The 19,840-nt window shown below is 32.2% G+C and overlaps 4 protein-coding genes and 1 non-coding gene across 11 annotated transcripts; 1 reads left to right on the top strand and 4 right to left on the bottom strand.

Moving 5' to 3' along the window:
* Positions 1-2,019: 2,019 nt before the first annotated feature.
* Positions 2,020-3,320, top strand: LOC105801445 (uncharacterized). Its single transcript, XM_052623706.1, has 4 exons — positions 2,020-2,250; positions 2,360-2,446; positions 2,651-2,814; positions 3,116-3,320. Exons 1-4 carry the CDS (start codon positions 2,020-2,022, stop codon positions 3,315-3,317), a joined length of 684 nt encoding a protein of 227 aa, XP_052479666.1. The 3' UTR covers positions 3,318-3,320.
* A 486-nt stretch (positions 3,321-3,806) lies between these two features.
* TRNAA-UGC (transfer RNA alanine (anticodon UGC)) lies at positions 3,807-3,879 on the bottom strand. The gene has a single exon. It is a non-coding gene; the product is annotated as a tRNA-Ala (tRNA).
* Positions 3,880-5,523: 1,644 nt separating this feature from the next.
* Positions 5,524-8,534, bottom strand: LOC105802480 (vesicle transport v-SNARE 13). Of its 6 annotated transcripts, none has more exons than XM_052623983.1 (6): positions 8,413-8,534; positions 8,180-8,318; positions 6,867-6,925; positions 6,593-6,781; positions 6,313-6,483; positions 5,524-5,935 (listed from the first exon to the last, which is right to left on the bottom strand). In XM_052623983.1, the coding sequence occupies exons 2-6, from the start codon at positions 8,271-8,273 to the stop codon at positions 5,783-5,785; spliced, it is 666 nt and encodes a 221-aa protein (XP_052479943.1). In that variant the 5' UTR covers positions 8,274-8,318; positions 8,413-8,534; the 3' UTR covers positions 5,524-5,782. The 6 variants fall into 6 exon arrangements, with proteins under 6 accessions (XP_052479943.1, XP_052479944.1, XP_052479945.1 ...); XM_052623984.1 differs by having other exon boundaries at positions 6,867-6,920; XM_052623985.1 differs by lacking the exon at positions 8,413-8,534 and adding an exon at positions 7,424-7,526 and having other exon boundaries at positions 8,180-8,320.
* A 472-nt stretch (positions 8,535-9,006) lies between these two features.
* Positions 9,007-13,741, bottom strand: LOC105802478 (SNF1-related protein kinase catalytic subunit alpha KIN10). 2 transcript variants are annotated; one of them, XM_012634140.2, is made up of 11 exons: positions 13,551-13,741; positions 13,269-13,462; positions 11,873-12,057; positions 11,591-11,773; positions 11,335-11,466; positions 10,942-11,127; positions 10,757-10,846; positions 10,605-10,688; positions 9,818-9,952; positions 9,422-9,661; positions 9,007-9,349 (listed from the first exon to the last, which is right to left on the bottom strand). In XM_012634140.2, coding segments are annotated over exons 1-11 (1,545 nt in total). In that variant the 5' UTR covers positions 13,553-13,741; the 3' UTR covers positions 9,007-9,235. The 2 variants fall into 2 exon arrangements, with proteins under 2 accessions (XP_012489594.1, XP_012489595.1); XM_012634141.2 differs by having other exon boundaries at positions 9,422-9,643; positions 13,551-13,730.
* A 577-nt stretch (positions 13,742-14,318) lies between these two features.
* LOC105802481 (uncharacterized) lies at positions 14,319-16,868 on the bottom strand. The gene is made up of 3 exons (XM_012634151.2): positions 16,715-16,868; positions 15,757-16,084; positions 14,319-14,672 (listed from the first exon to the last, which is right to left on the bottom strand). Exons 2-3 carry the CDS (start codon positions 16,025-16,027, stop codon positions 14,593-14,595), a joined length of 351 nt encoding a protein of 116 aa, XP_012489605.1. The 5' UTR covers positions 16,028-16,084; positions 16,715-16,868; the 3' UTR covers positions 14,319-14,592.
* Positions 16,869-19,840: the final 2,972 nt, after the last annotated feature.

Below are 19,840 nucleotides of genomic sequence, written 5' to 3'. Positions count from 1 at the left end.
ATGATTTAGATGATAAGTAAATTGTAAGTATGAGAGTTGTAATAGTGAATTTATGTTTTTTTAGTAGTGGCTGCTGTTGGTTCGAGAAAAATGTCTGAGTCTGGAGTTTCGAGCTACTGTATGTACGTATCAGGTGAGCCTTTAGTCTTAATTCCTATAATCATTCCAGAAACTTATAATGGTTGATGTTTCTGTAGCGATGCATGAGTCATTGAGTGCTTGCTAAGCGTGTGTATGTGATTTTGTGTAATACCCATGAGAGTTAAGTGTGTAATATGTTGTATGTATAGGTGCATGTGATTTTGTGAAGCAAATGTATATATATACAAGAATGTGTGCTTAGGTAGATATATGATGCATGACTAAAAATGTTGAGAAAATGGGGTTTAGCGAAGTGTTGAGAGGTTATGTGATGTGAGTTTTGACACCGTGGTGGTATTCGATGAAGTCTTTCGAGACAATAAACATGAATATTTGTAGGACAATTCTGAAGAAAAGTCCATGGCTATGGCATATTCAGAAAAAGGCGGATGAGCCGTATTTATCGACTGGGGTTCTCTGCATGTTCTAGGGCGAAAATGGGCAAACCTCACGCAATGTGAGTTTAGGCAAATTTATATTGCAAACATGACAGTTCATGGGGTGCCTAGGTTGCATTCTATTAACCTTTTTAGCGTATTCTGATTTGGCCTTTATGGCATTTTAAGTTGGCATTTGTGGTATTATGTTAGCCTTTGTGGCGTAGTTTGTTTGACCCTTGTGGCATACTTTGCTAAGTTTATATGGAGAATTATGTATCGCATTGTGGTAAGTTTTGGGTACATTCAAAATGTTCTTGATAGATATCTCTATGCTAAGTTATGATATGTTTGAATATATTTTGGTTTAATTAGTTCTGTGATGTAACCAAAAGATTCTTAAGAGAAGCTCCTTGAAAAGAAGTACGCATCTGTATGTTCGAAGAGGGTATTCGCCATGATAATCTGTTAGTTTAAAATATAGGCGTGTTCGCAATTATGAAAGAAATAAGTATCCATTGGTCTAAGTTTGTCTGTACTATGTAGGGTTCTATATGAATTATCTAAAATCCTCCATATCTGGATAGCATCTTGTTTTGATTCTAGAATTTCATGGTAACTACACTATTCGTTAATCTGGGTATCATCGTGTTTGTAGCAAGAGTTGTGAAGAATTCTTCTGAACGATCTAGTTATTTCATTATTAGTATGAGTTTGAGATTAATATTGAATTGGAATATGAATTGATTGGTAAATTGATAGTATTCAACTTAGTGTGGAAATCAACTGAATGTGTAAGTATCCCTAGTGAACAACCATTCTAGATTAAGAGTAATATTTGTCAACTGTTTTGAAATTTTTGTTAAGTAGTATGTATAATAGCACCTGAGATCTAGACCCAGTGAATCAAGTCGGGAGGAGGGTGGTACACCACCACTCTCTTCTTGCCTCCTCCCTTATTGATCTTACGCATTAACAAATATAAATCACAAATAATACATGTTCAATGCACTAAAACTATAGTACATATAAGTAACTCCAAAGTACAATAAATTCAAAATTAGAATATATCAAAACCAAAACCCATATATATTTAATACATATATATAATATTTTTATTTAACGTTTTAACATATTAGTCATTTATGTTGTATTTGTATTTAGAGAATTGATAATAATAAAAAATAAACACGACATTAGTACATCAATTCACTTGGCTGATTTAGGGCAACAGATAAGCACATCTACCATAATAATATTGTTATGTTTGCATTCTCTCTCTGAGTTGTCTACGTAAGTGAAAATATTAGGCACCACAATTACATGAACATGAAAAGTAATTAAAAATATATAAATATTTCAAAATTAATATAATAAGCATACCAAAAAATATAAAATACTTCAAATACAATTACAGACAAAATGCAGAATACAGAATGGATGCACAGATTTTGCAGTGTTTGTTTTGCATTAGAATTTAGCGAAGGAAATAACAAAGAATATGAGTAAAGTTGCTCCATTGCAACTGAACTATCATTTAGAGCGTAGGCTTGAGAATTTGAGGAATGGGAAAAGGGAAGTGAAGCTGAAGAAGAAACCACAACTTGAATGGCATTTAAAGAATATGAAACCAAAATCCCACAAATATTTGGTGAGGAATGAGTTTTCAGTAAAGCCAGCTACTTATTCTGCAAAAATAGTCACTGATATTCCCCTTTATGAGACTCCTTGGGTATGCCCACTTCCTCTTTTCTTTTCTTGAGATTCCGATATTAAGCTTATTGAGAATCACAGAGTCAACATAGGTTGACTCATTTCTTACCTAGATGGGGTTTGTACAGGCTTTGTTTCACGAGTATTTGGAGGATAAACCCAGAGTTTTCAATGCCATGTTTCCTCACAAACATAGTATCCAACAGCTTTATGAGGTAATTTGCTCTTTTTTTTTTCTAATTTGAGTTTAGTTTAGTTTAGTTGATTAAATTCTAAAAGCTTGCATTAGTTGAGTTGAGGAGTACAGAAGATTTCAATTGTATCATCATTTACCTACACCATCAACAATTATAGAGATTTCAGATATTGAAACAGCTAGAAATCAGTATGGTATAATTTGGGTTGAACATATAATGCAGGATGAATGGAGGATTAAGATGATGCCATTAAAGGTGGTGGGCCTAAAGGTGTGGCCAGTAATTGACTTTAGGTTGAAATGCAAATACCCACCCCAAGTTCCTTCGGATATCACAAAACTTCTTGAGGTTCAGTCGGTAAGCAAATATGTGAACCAAACAAATTAGCTTTTGTATAATCCCACAATCAAACCAGGTTGTCACTGTGTGTCTACTTATAGCCAAGGTATTCATGTTTTTCAGCATCTAATCCACTTTTCAAAGCTTTACCTCCTTGGGTTTCAAACCATAGCATTTCCTTTACCGAGAGTCTTTTTACCCTCACTCACAACTAGCAATTGAACTAATATTGTTTTTGCTTTGAAATGAGGGAGATGCACCATTGGATGGAAAAATCTTGAAAACCTATTCATAACACTTTTTCATGTAAACCATATTTTCACTGTGAATTAATAAAGCTTGATGAAGTTCCATATTAATATGCATGGGTCATCAATCAGTACTCCAAGTGATCATTACACTTTGCATGTACACCATTCCTTCATCCCTTATATATATATATATATGTAAATCCAAAGGTGAAGTGCCGTTGCAGACAAGATGTGAACTCCAAGGGCTTGACAAAGTAAATGACTCATCATCGCATTTCGCACTTGGTGTGAAAGCATGATTAGAAGAGGCAACAAAAGCCGGATTAGGGGTGACTGTGAGATCACCATTAGCCTTGTTTTTCCGCCCGCTTTCACTTTCATACCGGGTGGCGCCATTCGCGACATTCTTGTCAAAGGGGTAAGTCAGAAAGTACGATTGGTGATGAAAGTTTTTAAATTCATGAATTAACTTTTTAATGTACTTGAAAACTAACCTGCATGGTGATAGTTAGTTAATTGGAAAGTATTTATTCTCTTATCTTATTTTAATATTCTCATTTCACCGTATCATATATACATATGTTGGTGGCTTTTTAGTTCAAAAATGCTAAACAATGACTAATTTAAGAGAAATGTGGTATTGAAAGGTAATGGCAGAGAAGGTGAAAGGATAAAGGTGGGTGCTGATGATAGCTTGCTTGCTTGCAGATTGTAGAAATTTCAGGAAAGAGAGATCAGATAACCGCCGGAGCTACTTCACCAAAATTTAAAAACAATGTATAAGTAAATGGAGATGCGGGGGATCGAACCCCGTGCCTCTCGCATGCAAAGCGAGCGCTCTACCATTTGAGCTACATCCCCTGCTGCTTAATGCTGTTAAGATGTTTTATAAATAATATTAAATCATTTCGGTTGAAGGCCAATCCCCGTAAAGTAGTTGGGACGGTTGACAAAATATCATTTCCTGGGCTACCTTGAAAGTATTTAAAAAGTTGTTTTTATTAAAATTAAAATATTATTTACAAAGAATCAGAATAATTAAATCTATTAAAAAAACTATTATTAAATTTAATTTCAACGGATTACACAAGCTATATTATTCCCGTGTTTTTTCGATAAATTTATCCTAAATTAATAATACCTAATGTTACTTATCATATCAATTTTTAAAATTTAAAATGATTCAACTGGATGATTATACGCGGCAAACATAACAGGTTGATCCAAGATCCTTCCTTGGGGGTGCTGATATTGTTACAGAAGGTAGTTACTGCTCGTAGAATAATGCAATAGTGTGATGTCTTAGTTTTTTAATTGGAGAAAATAGACTATATGTATGATAGTAATTGAATTTAATCAAATGAGTTTAATTATTACTGTTTGGATCAGGATTAAAATCGAACAATTCAAAACGTATAGAGATTAAAATTGATCGATTCGAAAAATATAAAAATTAAAAATACTTTTGTAAAGTATAAAAACTAATAACAAAATTCAACTATTACTAAATTCAATTAAGCATAAGCTGTAATGAAATCTGCACATAAAGAATGGTATTCCCTTGCTTTTTGATAAATTCATCCAATGCTAGTAACACATGATGTTGCTTTAGGTATCACTTCTAGCCGTGGCTTGAACCATAACTGTAGCAATAACATATTTGTGGATAATTCTTTAATTTACACCAATTTTAGATTTAATTTTTGAATAATTTTATTTTTTATAATTTTTTATTGAAAAGATCCACTTATATTTATATATATTTTATAATTTTTATGTGATTACGATTTTGATAATCCAACCAATATAATTATAATTATGGTGCATATAAATTTTAATCCACCCAATTCAACTTTGGCAATTTTTTTATTTAGTTAGAAATTATTTTAATTATTTCAGGGTAAATTACATAGATAGTCGCCAAGTACAAAAAAAAATCATTTTAGGCACTCACAATAGAAAATTTACAATTTAAGCACCAAGGTTACATAATTCACTCCTATTAAAATTACAAATGGTACGCAGACGTGACAATTAAAAATCGGTATAATAATAATAAATTTAGCCATCAAATTTTACATATTATATTAATTTAGTCATAATTTTAAAAAAATTAACCCTTAAAACTTATAAATATTTTCAATTTTATCTTAATGATCTCTAAAAAATTAACTCCATCATCGTTAATTTTCATTTATCGTGGATTTTAGCATTTGACTCAATAGTTGATGTGCATATCTCTATCATTCAAAGAATAGAGTTCGATATTTTATTTATTTATTTATTTTAGCATTAGTTTGCAGTTGTTCTAAAATAATCATGGATATCCATCACAAAAGAAGATCCAATGGAAAATGCAAAGATCGTGTATAATAAATTACCATTTTATATAAAATGCTAAAACCGTGATAATATATATTTATGCTTTTGACTTGTATGGAACAATAATTAAAATTTTTGTCAAACACTTGACACAAATTCAACCCATTTACCCTCACCCCAATATTGTATATAAACAACATTTATTTCTTTGTATGTCTGACACCACATTATCCTCCAAATAAATGATAAAATCTTTAAAAGGAAGTCCCAAATCCAAGGACTGAAGTCAACCTCTTTCTTAACGTTCACCACATAGAATTGAAATGAATGAATGAATAAAACCGAGTCTGTGGATTAATGAAGCACATTGCAAGGACAAAATAAACTTATCACTCTCAGAAACACCCAGAGCCAAGATGGTGAAGATGCAGAATGCCACTACCTATTTAACACGTTTGAAGTATAAAACAGCGGCAATAGTGATGATAAGAACTGCAATAATGATGCCAATGATCCACTTGTTCCGGTTCATCCTCCTTGACATGGCTGTCAAAATTCTCTTGCTCTTGCCAATGTTGTCATCCACTCCATGAAGCTGCAACCGTAACAAAAACCCCAACTTTTTAATAGATATCCAAACTGGTTTACAGTCGAAAATTATAGCTTAATGTGAGATATTTTAGGATTATTGTATAAGCTTTTTGACATAACATGCTCATGCAATAGTCAGCAGAAAAGAGGGAGGAAGAAGCAAAAGAATAATATGCTTGAAGGCTACGAGATGAGAATACTAACATCATAATAATCAAACAAAATAGCTACTATTCCACAGTCGACAAATAGGGCTTGAATGAAGTTACATAACTCAAATACGAGAAAACCAAAGTTAAAAAAAGCATACTACTTATGGTAGAGAATTGGAGGTCATATGCAATAAACAGAGGAGAAAACCTCAGTGAATAAAAGAGATACCGTGTTATTGGCATGCAAGAGAGCCTGTCGCTGCGAATGCAAATCCTGAAGAATGGAAACACCAAGCTCTTCTGTTTCGAGCATGGTTCTTCTACTATCCCTAATTCTGTCACTGCTCTGATTCAATCGCTCTGTAGTCATCACTAGTCTTGATCTTTGATTAGTTGATGCCTATTACATATTCATCTATAAGTAATCAAAAGTTAAATGTAAGGAAAGCAAACGGTAACAACTGATCAAAACGGCATGTTAAAAGGAAGTTAGAAGAACCAAAACATACCGTGAGTGCATCAGCCATTCCAGACTCTAACAACTGATCTCGAGCATCTGGATTTATATTGCCAGATGCAATTCTTTTAACTTCGCTTTTCAGATTGTTAAGGTCCGATTTATATTCCCTTAACTTAGCAAGAAGCATAGTCTTGACATTTGGCTGCAAACTTCTTGCCTCAAGGTCCATTTTCCGAATCTGATAACCAGAAAAGCAACAAGTTAAATAGTCAAGTGAAAGGAAAAACCACATAGGAGAATCAAAACATGAAATGACCAGTTACCAGATCTTCTGCATTCTCCAATCCAGCTCTTATATCAGAAACTTTTTGTTTTTTCTGCTCTGAAAATAAGAAAACAATCAATTACTTGAAACAAGAACAATTGGCTAACTATAAAGGAGGATGCTTGAAAAACTTTGAAAACATTTCTCATCAACACCTCCAATGACTTAAAAATCAAACCTACTGCATTACTCGATAAAAGGAAACACAAATTGTTAAGATTCAAGCCTTAATTGTGTCTCTAACAAACTCTTCACTGTCACATTCCTTCACTAACTCAATGATTCAAGCAGTGGATGCCATTATCTACAGGCCAAAAACTTTCGAATAGTGCTGGATTTGATTCTAACTTTTTCTATCTCTTCTTTTCTCTTTATTGTCATCTTTTAAGATTCATATATCTCAATCATCCTATGTTACTCCAACCCTTTAATTTTCTTGAAGTGCCCATGTCCGACACTCATGCCAGATGCATATTAAGACATGAGTATGGGAACGTGACACTCCAAGACACTCCAAATACATAGAAAAAAACTTCAAAAAAAAAATTAACATACCCATGTCAGATATATATCCGCGTCCAATACTCACATCTGAGTCCAAGTAACAAAATAATCATCCCTCTACCTGACTGTTTCGTATAACTTTCCTCTTCTGTTTCTACTCGCAAATAATAATACACCGATTTAAAGATCCCAAGTAAAGAACAAAAGCAAACGCCATTGCACATGATAAAGCAATGCAAGTTAATTCCAAAACTAGAATTCAGTCATAACAGTTTAACATTAAATCACTGCAAACCAATTCCATTTATAACATATATTCTACTTTATATATCAATATTAGTTTATAAATTCCATGTTTATCGCTTAAAATTCAGGCATTTCAAATTCATCCCTTAGATATATTTAACTTAAAGTTCCCACCTCAAGTAGCAAAACTTCAGCGAATTCCAAAAAACTAATAAAAATAAAATACTGTAAGCCGCAAAAAAGCACGATGAAAATCATGAGTATTAATGAACTTAGATAAAAGTCTAAAAACCAAAGGAGATAAAGAAGATCTGATCTCCTTTTCTTCATCTTCATATCTCCAAATTAAGCATTTTATTTTAATTTATTTTTAATAAAACCCTAATTGATAATCAGCATAAAAACAAAAAAGCACAAATTAACCTGAGAATGCTTTATTCCGCTAAATTAGAAGGAAATAAGAATCTATTATGCCATCAAGTATACGCAATCAGGAGCACGGAAATGAAGAAACTAACATAAAAGAAAAGACTCGTTCAAATGAAAATTTTGGATTACAACCTCCACCAAGTGCAGCCGCCGCCGTACACTTCTTGGAAAGATTCGCCGATAGCTCGCAATATTGCCGTTCATATCCTTCGAAAACTTCACTCATCTTTTAGCTTCTTTATTATCTAACAATGATTCTCTTCAAGATCAACTAAAATCAGGAAAATAAAATTTAAAATCAGGTCGAAATTCGAAAATTTTCAAAAATTATAAAAATGATGAAATTGGAGAGAATGCGAGAGAACCTGAGATGGCAATCGTCGTGGCTCGCGGGCTTCGAATATTATTTCCTTCACCTTTTAATAATAAAAAGTAGACAAACGACAGCGTTTCAGCTTTTTACTATTGTTATCGTTTTTGTTCCTGTGGCTGTGGGGTGGGGGCGGGGAGTGATGATAAAAGAGAAATAAGGTTAGTTTTAGTTTTTTTTTTTTTTTTAAGTTTTATATAATTATATAGTTAATAAAAAATATTCAATTACCCAAATTATCGCAAATCTCGTAAACAACCCCACTTGCACAAAATAATGTTGTTTCTTTTTTCTTCATAGAACTTATTTGATTGAGGGGAACTTTAATGTGGACAAAAATATTCAAATATCAAAATGAAAAGAGTTATTAAATTCAGGGACCAACGATAGCATGTTCCGCTGATAAAGGCAGCCTCCTTGTAGTAGTAGATATCACTCAAATTAGCCAGTTAATTCATGCCACTTATTATGGTATAACTCATTTCAGTGACAGTGAGTGAGGGAAGAACTTGATATAACGAATATTTAGAAATATTTTGGTATAGTAATGTAAAAATATTATATGTATATAAAAGGAGTCGGTAGCGGATGCTTGTAGAATATAATAGATACCAGTTAGATTATTATAAATTTTAAGATTATTATGTATCTATTAATATAATACATAGAAAATTATGAATAAAGATACTAATATTACATTTTTTGGCACAGATATCAATATTGCTTTTAATACTAACATTACTATTATGGATTGTATACTAAATTATTTTACAAGAGTCCCTATAAAACCCCTTAACCAAGCCTGCATTTAATTCCAGCTAAAGGGCCCGGAGGTGTTGAAGGAATGCAGCACAAACATCCAAGAAGAGAAACTGCGGCCCCTCAAGCCTCTGAACATCCACCACATACTTCTCCTCTTCAGTTTTGTAAAGCTGCCCATCATCAATCATACATTTTAAGCCAAAAACACCTGATTTTCTCGAACAAACAAAGAAATACATTACCTGCAATTGGAACTTGACAACATTCGGGGACTTGGTAACACCACTGTTTTCGATGACGGTGGATTCATCATCCCCAAAGTAGTGATTGTTGTTAAGACCAGGAATAAAGCTGGGAAGCCACCTACACTTCATGTTATAATGCCCTATATTCTTCCATCGGACGTTGATTGCTTGCAGAGCTTTGAGAACTTCCATCATGATTTGGAAAGGCTGGCCTCCTGACTGTATAAACAAATAACCCTGCAATGTCAATTACATGCCTACATACTTAAAACTGGACTTACTTGTCCAAACTTCTTAACTAGTAAATAAAACTGTCAACCACATTTACAATTATACTTCATTTTCCGAAAACTGTTATCAGTAGGAAAACCAATTGGAAATCGCAAACCCAACCTGAAGTCCGAGTGCCCATTTTCTCTCAGGGCTTCTTAAATCCATTGCTTGATTATCAGTATATCCTGGAAGGCTGTGTCCAACACCTGGGGCTGCAGCTTCAATTGGATGGGGGGGATTGAAGCTAGTAGTTTCCTAAATATGGATTAAAAAAATGTATAAGAATTCCGACTCTATATGGAAGTCTGCAAAGGTAAGAAGAAATGACAACTAGACTAACAAAAATGTTTTCCACTGGCGGACTATATATTAAATCATGAATCCCAAACTCTTTTTTTTTTATTCATGACACAGGTAGGTTTACGTTATGCTTAGCGATAAAATGGACAAAAAGGTATGTTATACCTCTATGCCTCATAGATGCGACATCATCCAAAACAACTATTATTTCAGATTCAATTTTATCGATCTTTTCAATTTTCCAAGTCTACCAACCTTGAAAATGATCACATCCAAACCATATTCTGATTTGAGTGTAAGTTAGACCTTACGAAAGAGCTAATTATGGGGTGAAAGACCAACTACAAACCATCATCTATAAAATACTCCCTCTTCTAAGAGAAGAGGAACAAATAAAACAATAGCATTCACACTTTGCTCAAATATGTACTCAACATTCTCAAACCATCAATTTTAGTAACTTTTTGCACCATTTATAGTGTGAATCATGCTTATTCTATTGTCTTTTCGCATTTTATTCGGTGTGAACTGCCACTTGTATATCATTCTATATTTGGTGTATTTGGTGTAACTTAATTGTTATAAGAAGGTACAAATAGAAGTGCACCATAGTTTCTTGAAACTCAGCTCCAAGATAGCCGCTGGGGACTCCGAAACGGTTGTCCAATAGTAAGTAGTAAGCAACAGTTCCCTGGAAGATAACGCAATAAGAAACTACTCAAACCCATCAAGGAAGGAAAAAAAAGGTTAAGTCCAAACCTCATTTTGAACTCTGTTCCGAAGGGACTCGACTAAATGGTTCTTTTCAAACCCCATCCTAACCACTTCCTGAAGGATCTCCTCATCAACCTGAAATTTATGTTTCAATCAGGAGGTTTCATGTTACATAACAAGTACAGTATTAAAATATCTAATATAGCAGTTCAGTAGAGAAAAAAAAGAACCTTTTTTGCTTGTTGCGTTGTATCTGGTCGGGGAACAGCTAAATATATGGGAAGATGTGCCTGAAACCAGGGGTGCTGGCGGATCTCAGGAATGGTCAGTCTCTTCATTGGATCAACTACAATAATCCGTGAGATCAAGTCTCTAGCACCAGCAGATAAATGCCTTGGAAGAGTGTAGCATCCGGCCTGAAAGACCCCCCCCCAAAAAAAAAAAAAAGCAAATTTCAACTCAGTAGTCAGTACTTTCAGGATTTAAGCGGGTAGGTAAGAAACATCATCAAAACGTGGAAATCCAATTTGGAAACCATAGACAGGATAGAGAGAAGCAACAAACAGAAGATCAAATGAGCATAAATATGCAAATCAAGACCTATTTATCTTGATATTACTTGCCTTTATTTTCTTATATAGGTTATGAAAGCTTTCATCCTCAAAAGGAAGGGTGCCACTGAGAAGGGCATACAATATAACTCCACAACTCCATGCATCCACTTCAGGCCCAGCGTATAGTTTACCGGAAACAATCTATAGCAAATGAAGATCCACATACATTACAAAATTCCATCATAACGTGAAAAAAGGTTTGATATTAAATAAACAATAAAAATGTATGAAATCAACCATTAATTTTTATTTCACAAACTCCTACCTCAGGGGCAGCATAGTTTGGGCTGCCACAACTTGTTTTAAGGAAATGACCATCTCTCATTATGTTGCTAAACCCAAAATCAGCAATCTTCACATTAAAATTGGAATCCAGAAGCAAATTTTCAGGCTTAAGGTCTCGATGAACCACCATACATCTGTGGCAGTACTCCACCCCAGAAATTATCTGCTCCCAAACCAAGATTTCATGCCTATAGTTTCCAAGGAAAAAAGAACATAAAGTAGACTAATGATCAATAATATATATAGATATATCCAACAAGACCTGCTGAAAAAGTTTGCGAGCCTCATCCTCCTTAAGCCTTCTTTTCTGTACAATATAATCAAAGAGGTCCCCATATTCCGCATATTCTGTAACTATAAATATTTTTGTTGTGGTCTCGATGACGTCATACAGTCGTATGATGTGAGGGTGCATAAACAATCGCGATATTTTAATCTCTCTTCTAACTGCACCAAATATTAAGCTTCTCTCAGTCGATACTGTGACTACCTTACGCAAGAATCCATCCATGTACCCCCCCCCCCTTAACTCATGCCAAACACTGGTCGACAAAGCTACCAAAACTTCTTTTTTATTTATTGAGATAATGGCAAGATTTACCCCTGTACTTTAACAAAATTGTCAATGTGGTACTTATACTTTCAATTTGACTAATTTGGTACCTATTCTTTATCTTTGTTAATCATTCTGGTACCTGACCCTAACAACAACATAATGGAAAGTTTTGGTGTTTATTTTGAAAAAATAAGTCGTATAAGAAGAGGAAGTTTTGGGTTATCTGTAGGAGGTCCCTGATCGCCGGCCCGACAACTGACTATGGTGACAAAGGGCAACTAGGGTATTAACAAAAAAAAAGTAGAAGAGGAGAAGTAGTTTTTGTTTAATTAAAGGTTAAAATGAAAAGGTAATTAATTAATTTTTTAATGTATTTTAATTATGAAATTTACAAAAAAAAAAAGGAGTTTATATCAGAAGGAAATTAACTTTTTTAGTACACGTCACAATGTCATTGAATTTGATTAAAATGCTTTTATTTTATTTATGTTTTATTTAATATTTTAGCTTAAAAAAGAAAATGATGTAAAAGAAAAAGGGAAAATTTGATGCAAGCCCACCATGTCATGTGTCATGTGGCACCTTTCAAATGGTCCACGTGGTAATATGTGTCAAATTTTAATATAATTAAAATAGAATATCAAAGTATAAGTACTAAATCGAATAATTTAAAAGTATAGATATCACATTAACAATTTTATTGAAGTATAGGAATAAATTTTGTTATTATCTTATAGCAGGAAAAAACGATATTTGAGTTGCATTTGAAAACTTAGATTTCTGTAATTTGGACACTTTTCAAATGATTAATTTTGGATTAACTTGAAATCCTAGATTTAAAATTCATGGTTTTATAGCTTTCAAATATTATATCTTACCTAATTTATATATATAATTTATGCAATTCCATTTTCAAAATTTACATAGAAAATTGTATTTGCAAATTTATGTTTCGAAAATAACAGTAAATCAAACTTTAAAAAATATAAAAAAAAATTCTTCAGAAATTTATAAATAACGTGATCAATCTAATTAACAAATAGTAAACACAAAAGTGACGAAAATATATTCATTCAAAAATTTAAATAAAAAAAAAACATACCTGTTTCCTCCATTCCCATATTCTTAATTTTTGTGAGTTTAAGAATCTTAATAGCAACTTTATGGCCAGTCAATACATGTTCAGCTATTTTCACTTTTCCAAACGTGCCGATTCCGATCCTTTTTCCAAGCTTGTAAGTAGGTGATAATACACCTTCCAGTCCACTTTTCTCTGATCCATCCATTTTTCTCTTCCTTAAATTCGAAACCAAAAAAAAAAAAAAATCAAAATCAATCGAATCAAAGCAGTTAAAAGATCATGGAATGTAAGTGTAAAAATCACATGATCGGATCGAAACTGCCTCCGCTTCGGCTTTCTTTGTTTCTTTGTTAATGGGGAATTCGATCGGAGAAGACCAAACAAGCGAAGCTATGACCCTTTTTTTTTTTCGAATGTTGTATTCATCGAGGGAAAACTTTTTATATACAAGAAGCGAAAAGGAAAGAAGATCTCAATTATTTTATTTAAAAAAGGGTCAAAATATATGTAAATAATTAGGATAAATAAATACATGTAGGTTAAACAATATATTTAAATGATGTCAAAGGGAAAAATACTTAAATGAGCATTGACGCACAATCTGTTCATTGTAGCTTGTCTTGATTGAAATAATATAAAATCAATATGACATGTTCATAGTCCAAACACCATATATTTAATACATATATTCTATTTATACATAAAATTTCAATAACTAATACTAATTTATAATTACACAACTTATAATGAAAATAAATATTAAAAATCCAAATAAAACAAATTTAACTTTTTTTTACCAGAGAACAGCTGGATCATCACAGTTTTAACTTCCTTGGCCTGTTTTATTATTCAAAAACAATAAAATATTAAATAACTATTTTTTACATTTAAATTTAAATAAAATGTATATTCAAAGGAAACCAAACACTGAGTTCATTTCAACAGCAATTTCCATGACCTTTTTACATCCAAAGAAGAAAAAGAAAAACATAGATACCTTTGGACTCTATGAGTCAGGTCGGACAACAGTATGAACTTTTAATTTTTCTTGACCAGGCCCGATAACCCATATTACTGTTTAAAATAAAATTCGACTTAAATAAAAAAATTCATTGCCCTTTACATATGGCTGAACCTGTCTCTAAGAGGAAAGAAACTTGAACTAAAGGATGTTTTCTGCCTGTTTACGATTAAAGTAACGAATAGATTGCACTCAAAATTCATGAATTTACAGCATTGTAAGGTTGCTTTAAACAATCTCTTTAACTATAATGTTACGATTTAGTTCAATACAAGAGGAGGCGGCGGAGGGAAGGGGGATGCATCCCTCGACAAACCTCAAGTCTTAATAATCTGGAATGGAAGCAAAGCTGTATCCTTCAGCACCCCTCCAAGAATAATATGCTATCCGAGTCTCGTAAAAACCTGCAGCATACAAGTTCCGATCAATAAAAATAGCATCAGTCACACTCTTTTGAAGTTTGACAATAGCTAAAGATAGCATCGAAGCAGATCGTTAAGAGGCTTTCAAAGAGACATCAGAATGATGGTTTTTTAAGTTATTCAATAAAAACTTCGCCTGCAATGCCGCAATGCCACAGTTGTATTTGTCATGCACTTTTTGGTATGTAATGCCTCTCACAGGAATGTTTGTTGCAAATGGGATCGTAATGAAATAAATATAAGTGAGTCTGATCAAAAGCATAGAGTTTTCCTATTATTGCTTCCCGAATAAATGGTCGTGACGAAATTAGTTTTAAAGGAAATCAAAATTTGGAAGTTCCATAGAAGGAAGAATTTATTTTCTCCCACTAAAATTCCCTCAACTTCAAGGAAATACAAGAAAATTTCTCATACCATCTCCCTCCATCCAAACAAAGGGGCTAAAATCATCTAGTGCTGCTCAATTCTTCCTTTTTCTTTTAAAGTATTAATGTTCCACACCCATGTCCAATGCATACCTAGAAATGGTTGGTATATGACCCTCTAAGTACGCTCTGAATATATGGAAAACTTCAAAAAAAAAAGATACCTAGAACAGATACATGCCGTATCCAACACTCACACCCACATCCCAATAACTTAGATGTCATCTTCACCCAAAACGTCCCCAAGTCAGCAATACATAAAAAACAAGAAATGGAATGCCCTATGGCTCTATAACCATAAATGCAAGGGTCATATGTTTTAGCAATATCATAACTAGATCCACCCAAGTCCAGACCAGTGAACAGCATACATGAAACAATTAAAACAATGATTTCACAGCAAGCTCTATACTAGTATTCAATAATTATCCAAGGATGATAAACAACTTCCCTCCCTGAGAACCCAGACTAATTTCACCATTACATAACGAAATATCATTAACCATCAGGTACTAAGGAAACAAGTTAAGCATAACTCTGAAAATTGATTTAAATTTTTAAACCAAATCACCAATTCAACAGTTAGACATACTTTCAACACCATCCAGTTAAAAACACATTTTGTCGAATCAGTTGCGTACCTGGAAGGAAAGTAAGAATTCCGAGGACTAGAAGGCCATATGCCTGTGACTTCTCTCCTCCCATATGCCCCGAGAAGATGAAAAACGAAAGAAAAAGAAGCAAGCACCCCAGACAAAGCAGAAAGACTGCAAGGACAATGGATTTCCATGGGACTCTATCAAAGGCTTTTGGTGAATAATCAAACCTTGGGTCGAAACGCCTTCCACCATTATAATCATCATCTTCATCAACAGCTAAAGGACTGTAACGAACATGACGCCTAGACGACATAATAGTTAAACACTCAACTGTCTCCTAGAGGATCCTTTGCAGATAAACCAGATTCGTCTAAACACACAAAAAGAAAGACAAATTTGCTAATCTCAGATGTTAAATAAAGAAGTTATTAAAGAAAATATATTGCTTGAACTCTTCATTCTTCTTGAAATAATTGTCTGACACTTATTTCTGACACATGAATATAGGGATATGACCTACAAAGAGCCTCCAAATGCATGAAAAAATAGTATTTACTACTATATATTATTGTTTAGAAACCAAACAATCGGATCACCACTGAACTTCCAAATCCAAATAACCAAGCTTAAGAAACATAAAATCTAGCAGTAGGTACTAATTAATTCAATAAAATCCAGAATAATTAACGTCAAAGTTGCAGTTCTTCTTTATGGATGATTTAGCAGATAAAATAAAATCAATTAACAACCAAATATTTTCTCCTTTTTTTCAATTTTTCCAGCAGTAAAGACCATATCTTTGAGCTATGGATTAAATTGGGTAACTATTAAATACAAGAAAAAATAGAAATTAAATGACCCAGAAACTAAAGTCCGCGTGTAGTTCAATTCTAAATAAACCCAGTTGCAAACATATCTTATCATTTCTAAAAAATTGATAACGAAATGAAAATATAGGAAAATTAACGATAAAAAATAGAGGGAGAAAGAAAGGACTTACAGAGGAGAATAGAAGAATTTTGATCGCAAATCTGCACAAGAAACGAATAAAGAATCAGTGTTATTGAAACTTCAAAGCAAATATTCAAGATCGGAAGCGATATTGTGGGATTTTCATTTGTTTAACATGATATGACGTAAATACCCTTTTTACTTCTTTTAATTACGAAAAAGTCTCTTAAAATAGACATTGTATAGGTAGGTTATGTGATAATTTTCCCTCAACTGGGTTTAGCCTTTAGACCCAATCGCTCTCATTAGAAATTCATATTTGTCTTGTACGGAATTAAAGTCTTCGTCTGTTACTTTTACTCCGTAAGCCTTTGTTTATTTGAGATTAGAGGAGTTTATGGGTCGAGGTTTAGGTTAGGTTCAATCAAAAATTTAAGCCTGTTTGTTAGGTTTGGTTTAACCTAAAAATTTAATTTAAAATTTTGTCTAAGTCTGTCCCAAAAAAATACTAAAATTTGGATTCAACCTGCCTGTATTGTTTTTTTTTATTTTTATATAATTTTTAAATATATATCATATATAAAAAATACTAAAAATATTAAAATAAATATTTCCCAACAAATTGAAAATAAATTTTTAAAAATATGTATACTTAAATAACTCTAAGATAGATGCAACTTAACAAGTAAATGCCTCTAAAATAATAACAAAATTAACAATATAGCAAGTATTATATAATATTCAAATAATAACAAAATGGTAGTAACGTAATTGTGAAATGCTAGCAAAATAGGGAGAAAAAAATAAGAAAATAGTATTAAAACAACAAAAAAAATAACAATTTTTTTGTCCTTTTGTGAATTCGAGTCAGACCTGGGCCAAAAATGCCTTACCCGAGGCTCGACCCGTTTAAAAAATGGGCATTATTTTTTTGTCTAAGGCCATTTTTCGGATCTATATTTTTACCCAAACCTTCCCACTTTTCGGGCAAACCAAGTGACCCAGCCCATGAGTAAGTCTATTTGATACTTTGAAATGAAACATTTTATTTAAAAAACCCTTTAAATTTAAGCAAATAACTATACCTCTAAATAAATATTAAAAGTTGTACCACTTTCAAATATAAAGGTATCTTTAATATATATTTTGAAACTAATTAATAATAACAACAAATTAAAAAATGTACAATGTTAAAATGAAAAGAAATTTAATTTAATTGTGAGTAAAACAAAATTTAAATATGTATATACATTAAATTAAGAATATTAAAAGAATACAATTTTTATTATGATATTGTCATCAAATTTGAGTTGGTGCCGATTTAACTTATGATACCAACTAAATCGACAAGATTATTGTAACAGTCCAATTTTCAATGGTGTCGAAAATAGTGGTTCGAGACCACTAAATCCAACAAGTGAGTTTGAAAATTTTATTAATTATTATTTCCGAGTCAAGTGTGATCTTAGGAAGACTTTTGAATTAGTGATTTGGGTTTTAGAATAATTTATTAGGTAAATTGGTTGTGAAAACGGGGTATTGAGACCTCGATTTTATAAACAGAGCCATAAATATTTTTATAATTATTTACAAAGTGTCATTAAGTTAGTATTAAAGTTTCGTTAGAAAATTTTAACGTTTTGATAGTTAATTAAGTAAAAAGGACTAAATTGAAAAAGGTGTAAACTTGCTAATTAAGAAATTGGTGATTAAATAGCTTGAGAGTTAAATAAGGGAGGACCAAAAAGGAAATTATACACTCATTAGAAGGCTGAAACAGCATATGTGTACAAGAAATAACAAAATTAGTGTGAACAATGGGTAAAATGGAAAGTTTTGTAAAATTAAACAAACAAATTGAAATTCAAAGAGAACTCTAGACCATTTTCTTCATGAATGAGCTGCTCAAAACGCGAGAGTCCTTTTCTTATTTTTGCTTCAAGTAAGTTTAATTCTTGCTCTTTTCTTGAATTTTTTGTGTTTTTAAGACTTTTACAACTAGATCCAACTATCTATTTCATTAGTTTTTGATTTTATGGGTAATTTTGAAAGTTACCATTGATTAGTGTTGGAATTTTGTGATGAATTAACATGGATTTAGAGCTTTAATTTTGTTATATGGTAATTTTATCAAGTGATTTCAAAAAAAATGATTTTAGGACTAAATTGTGAAAAGATTAAAAGTTAGGGTTTGATACTAAAATTTTGTTGATAAAAGACAGTATGATAGCTTATAATATCTAGATAAATTTTCAATTGAGAAAATTTAGCTCAATTAATAAACTAATTGGTGAATGACTAAATTGTAAAAACTATAAAAATTTGGGGTAATTGTGTAATTTTGAAAAGTGAGGGTATTAATTGTGAAGTGGACTGAAATTTAAATATATGCTGATAAATGAATAATTTTACATTTTAGATCAAGAGCCTGTAGACAAACGTGAAAAAGGAAAAATAATGAATAGTCCCTGAATTACTACAAATCTTACAATTTAACTCAAGTAAGTTCGTATGGTTAAATTTTTATATTTATTTATTAACTTGATGAATGTTATTATGTATTTATTTATATCTATAGTTAAAAAAAATATTTTACTGTTAAATTATAAAATTGATTTGAATGTTCAAAACCGAGTGGAGACGTAGGATTGAGTATAATTGTTCTTTGGTAAAGGATGAATTGACGAAAAATGTAAAGGATAAATTGACGGAAAATATAAAGGAGGAACTGGCGGAAAATGTAAAGGATGAATTGACGGAAAATGTAAATGATGAATTGATGGCAATTTACCTAAGTAAACCGAGGTTCATCATTTGTTGTGAACTTTTGTGTTTACTTTCCGTTTAGCTCCACGAGCTTCTCTTAACTCATATGAGTTTCCGTTTAACCTTAATGGGTTTCCATACAGTTCCTATGAGCTTCGCTCAACCCTTTGGGTTTCTGTTTTGCACTTACGTGCTTCTGTGCAGCCTTCGGGATTTTGACTACAATGTACTCATATCTATAAGCCGTTCTCCGATTTGACGAGGTTTGACAAAAGACTTATGTGATTGAAATTGAAAGATTTATCATTTTTTATTGATATTGATTTGAGGGAAAAGTATTCATCGAATTATGTTGTGTTTTTGACGGGAAGAATGTATTATTAATTAATTGTTGAATTTATTATATTAA

The sequence above is a fragment of the Gossypium raimondii genome, chromosome 11, assembly GCF_025698545.1.
Source record: "Gossypium raimondii isolate GPD5lz chromosome 11, ASM2569854v1, whole genome shotgun sequence".
NCBI classification, from domain to species: Eukaryota; Viridiplantae; Streptophyta; class Magnoliopsida; order Malvales; family Malvaceae; genus Gossypium; species Gossypium raimondii.
This window is presented reverse-complemented; position numbering and strand designations above follow the sequence as displayed.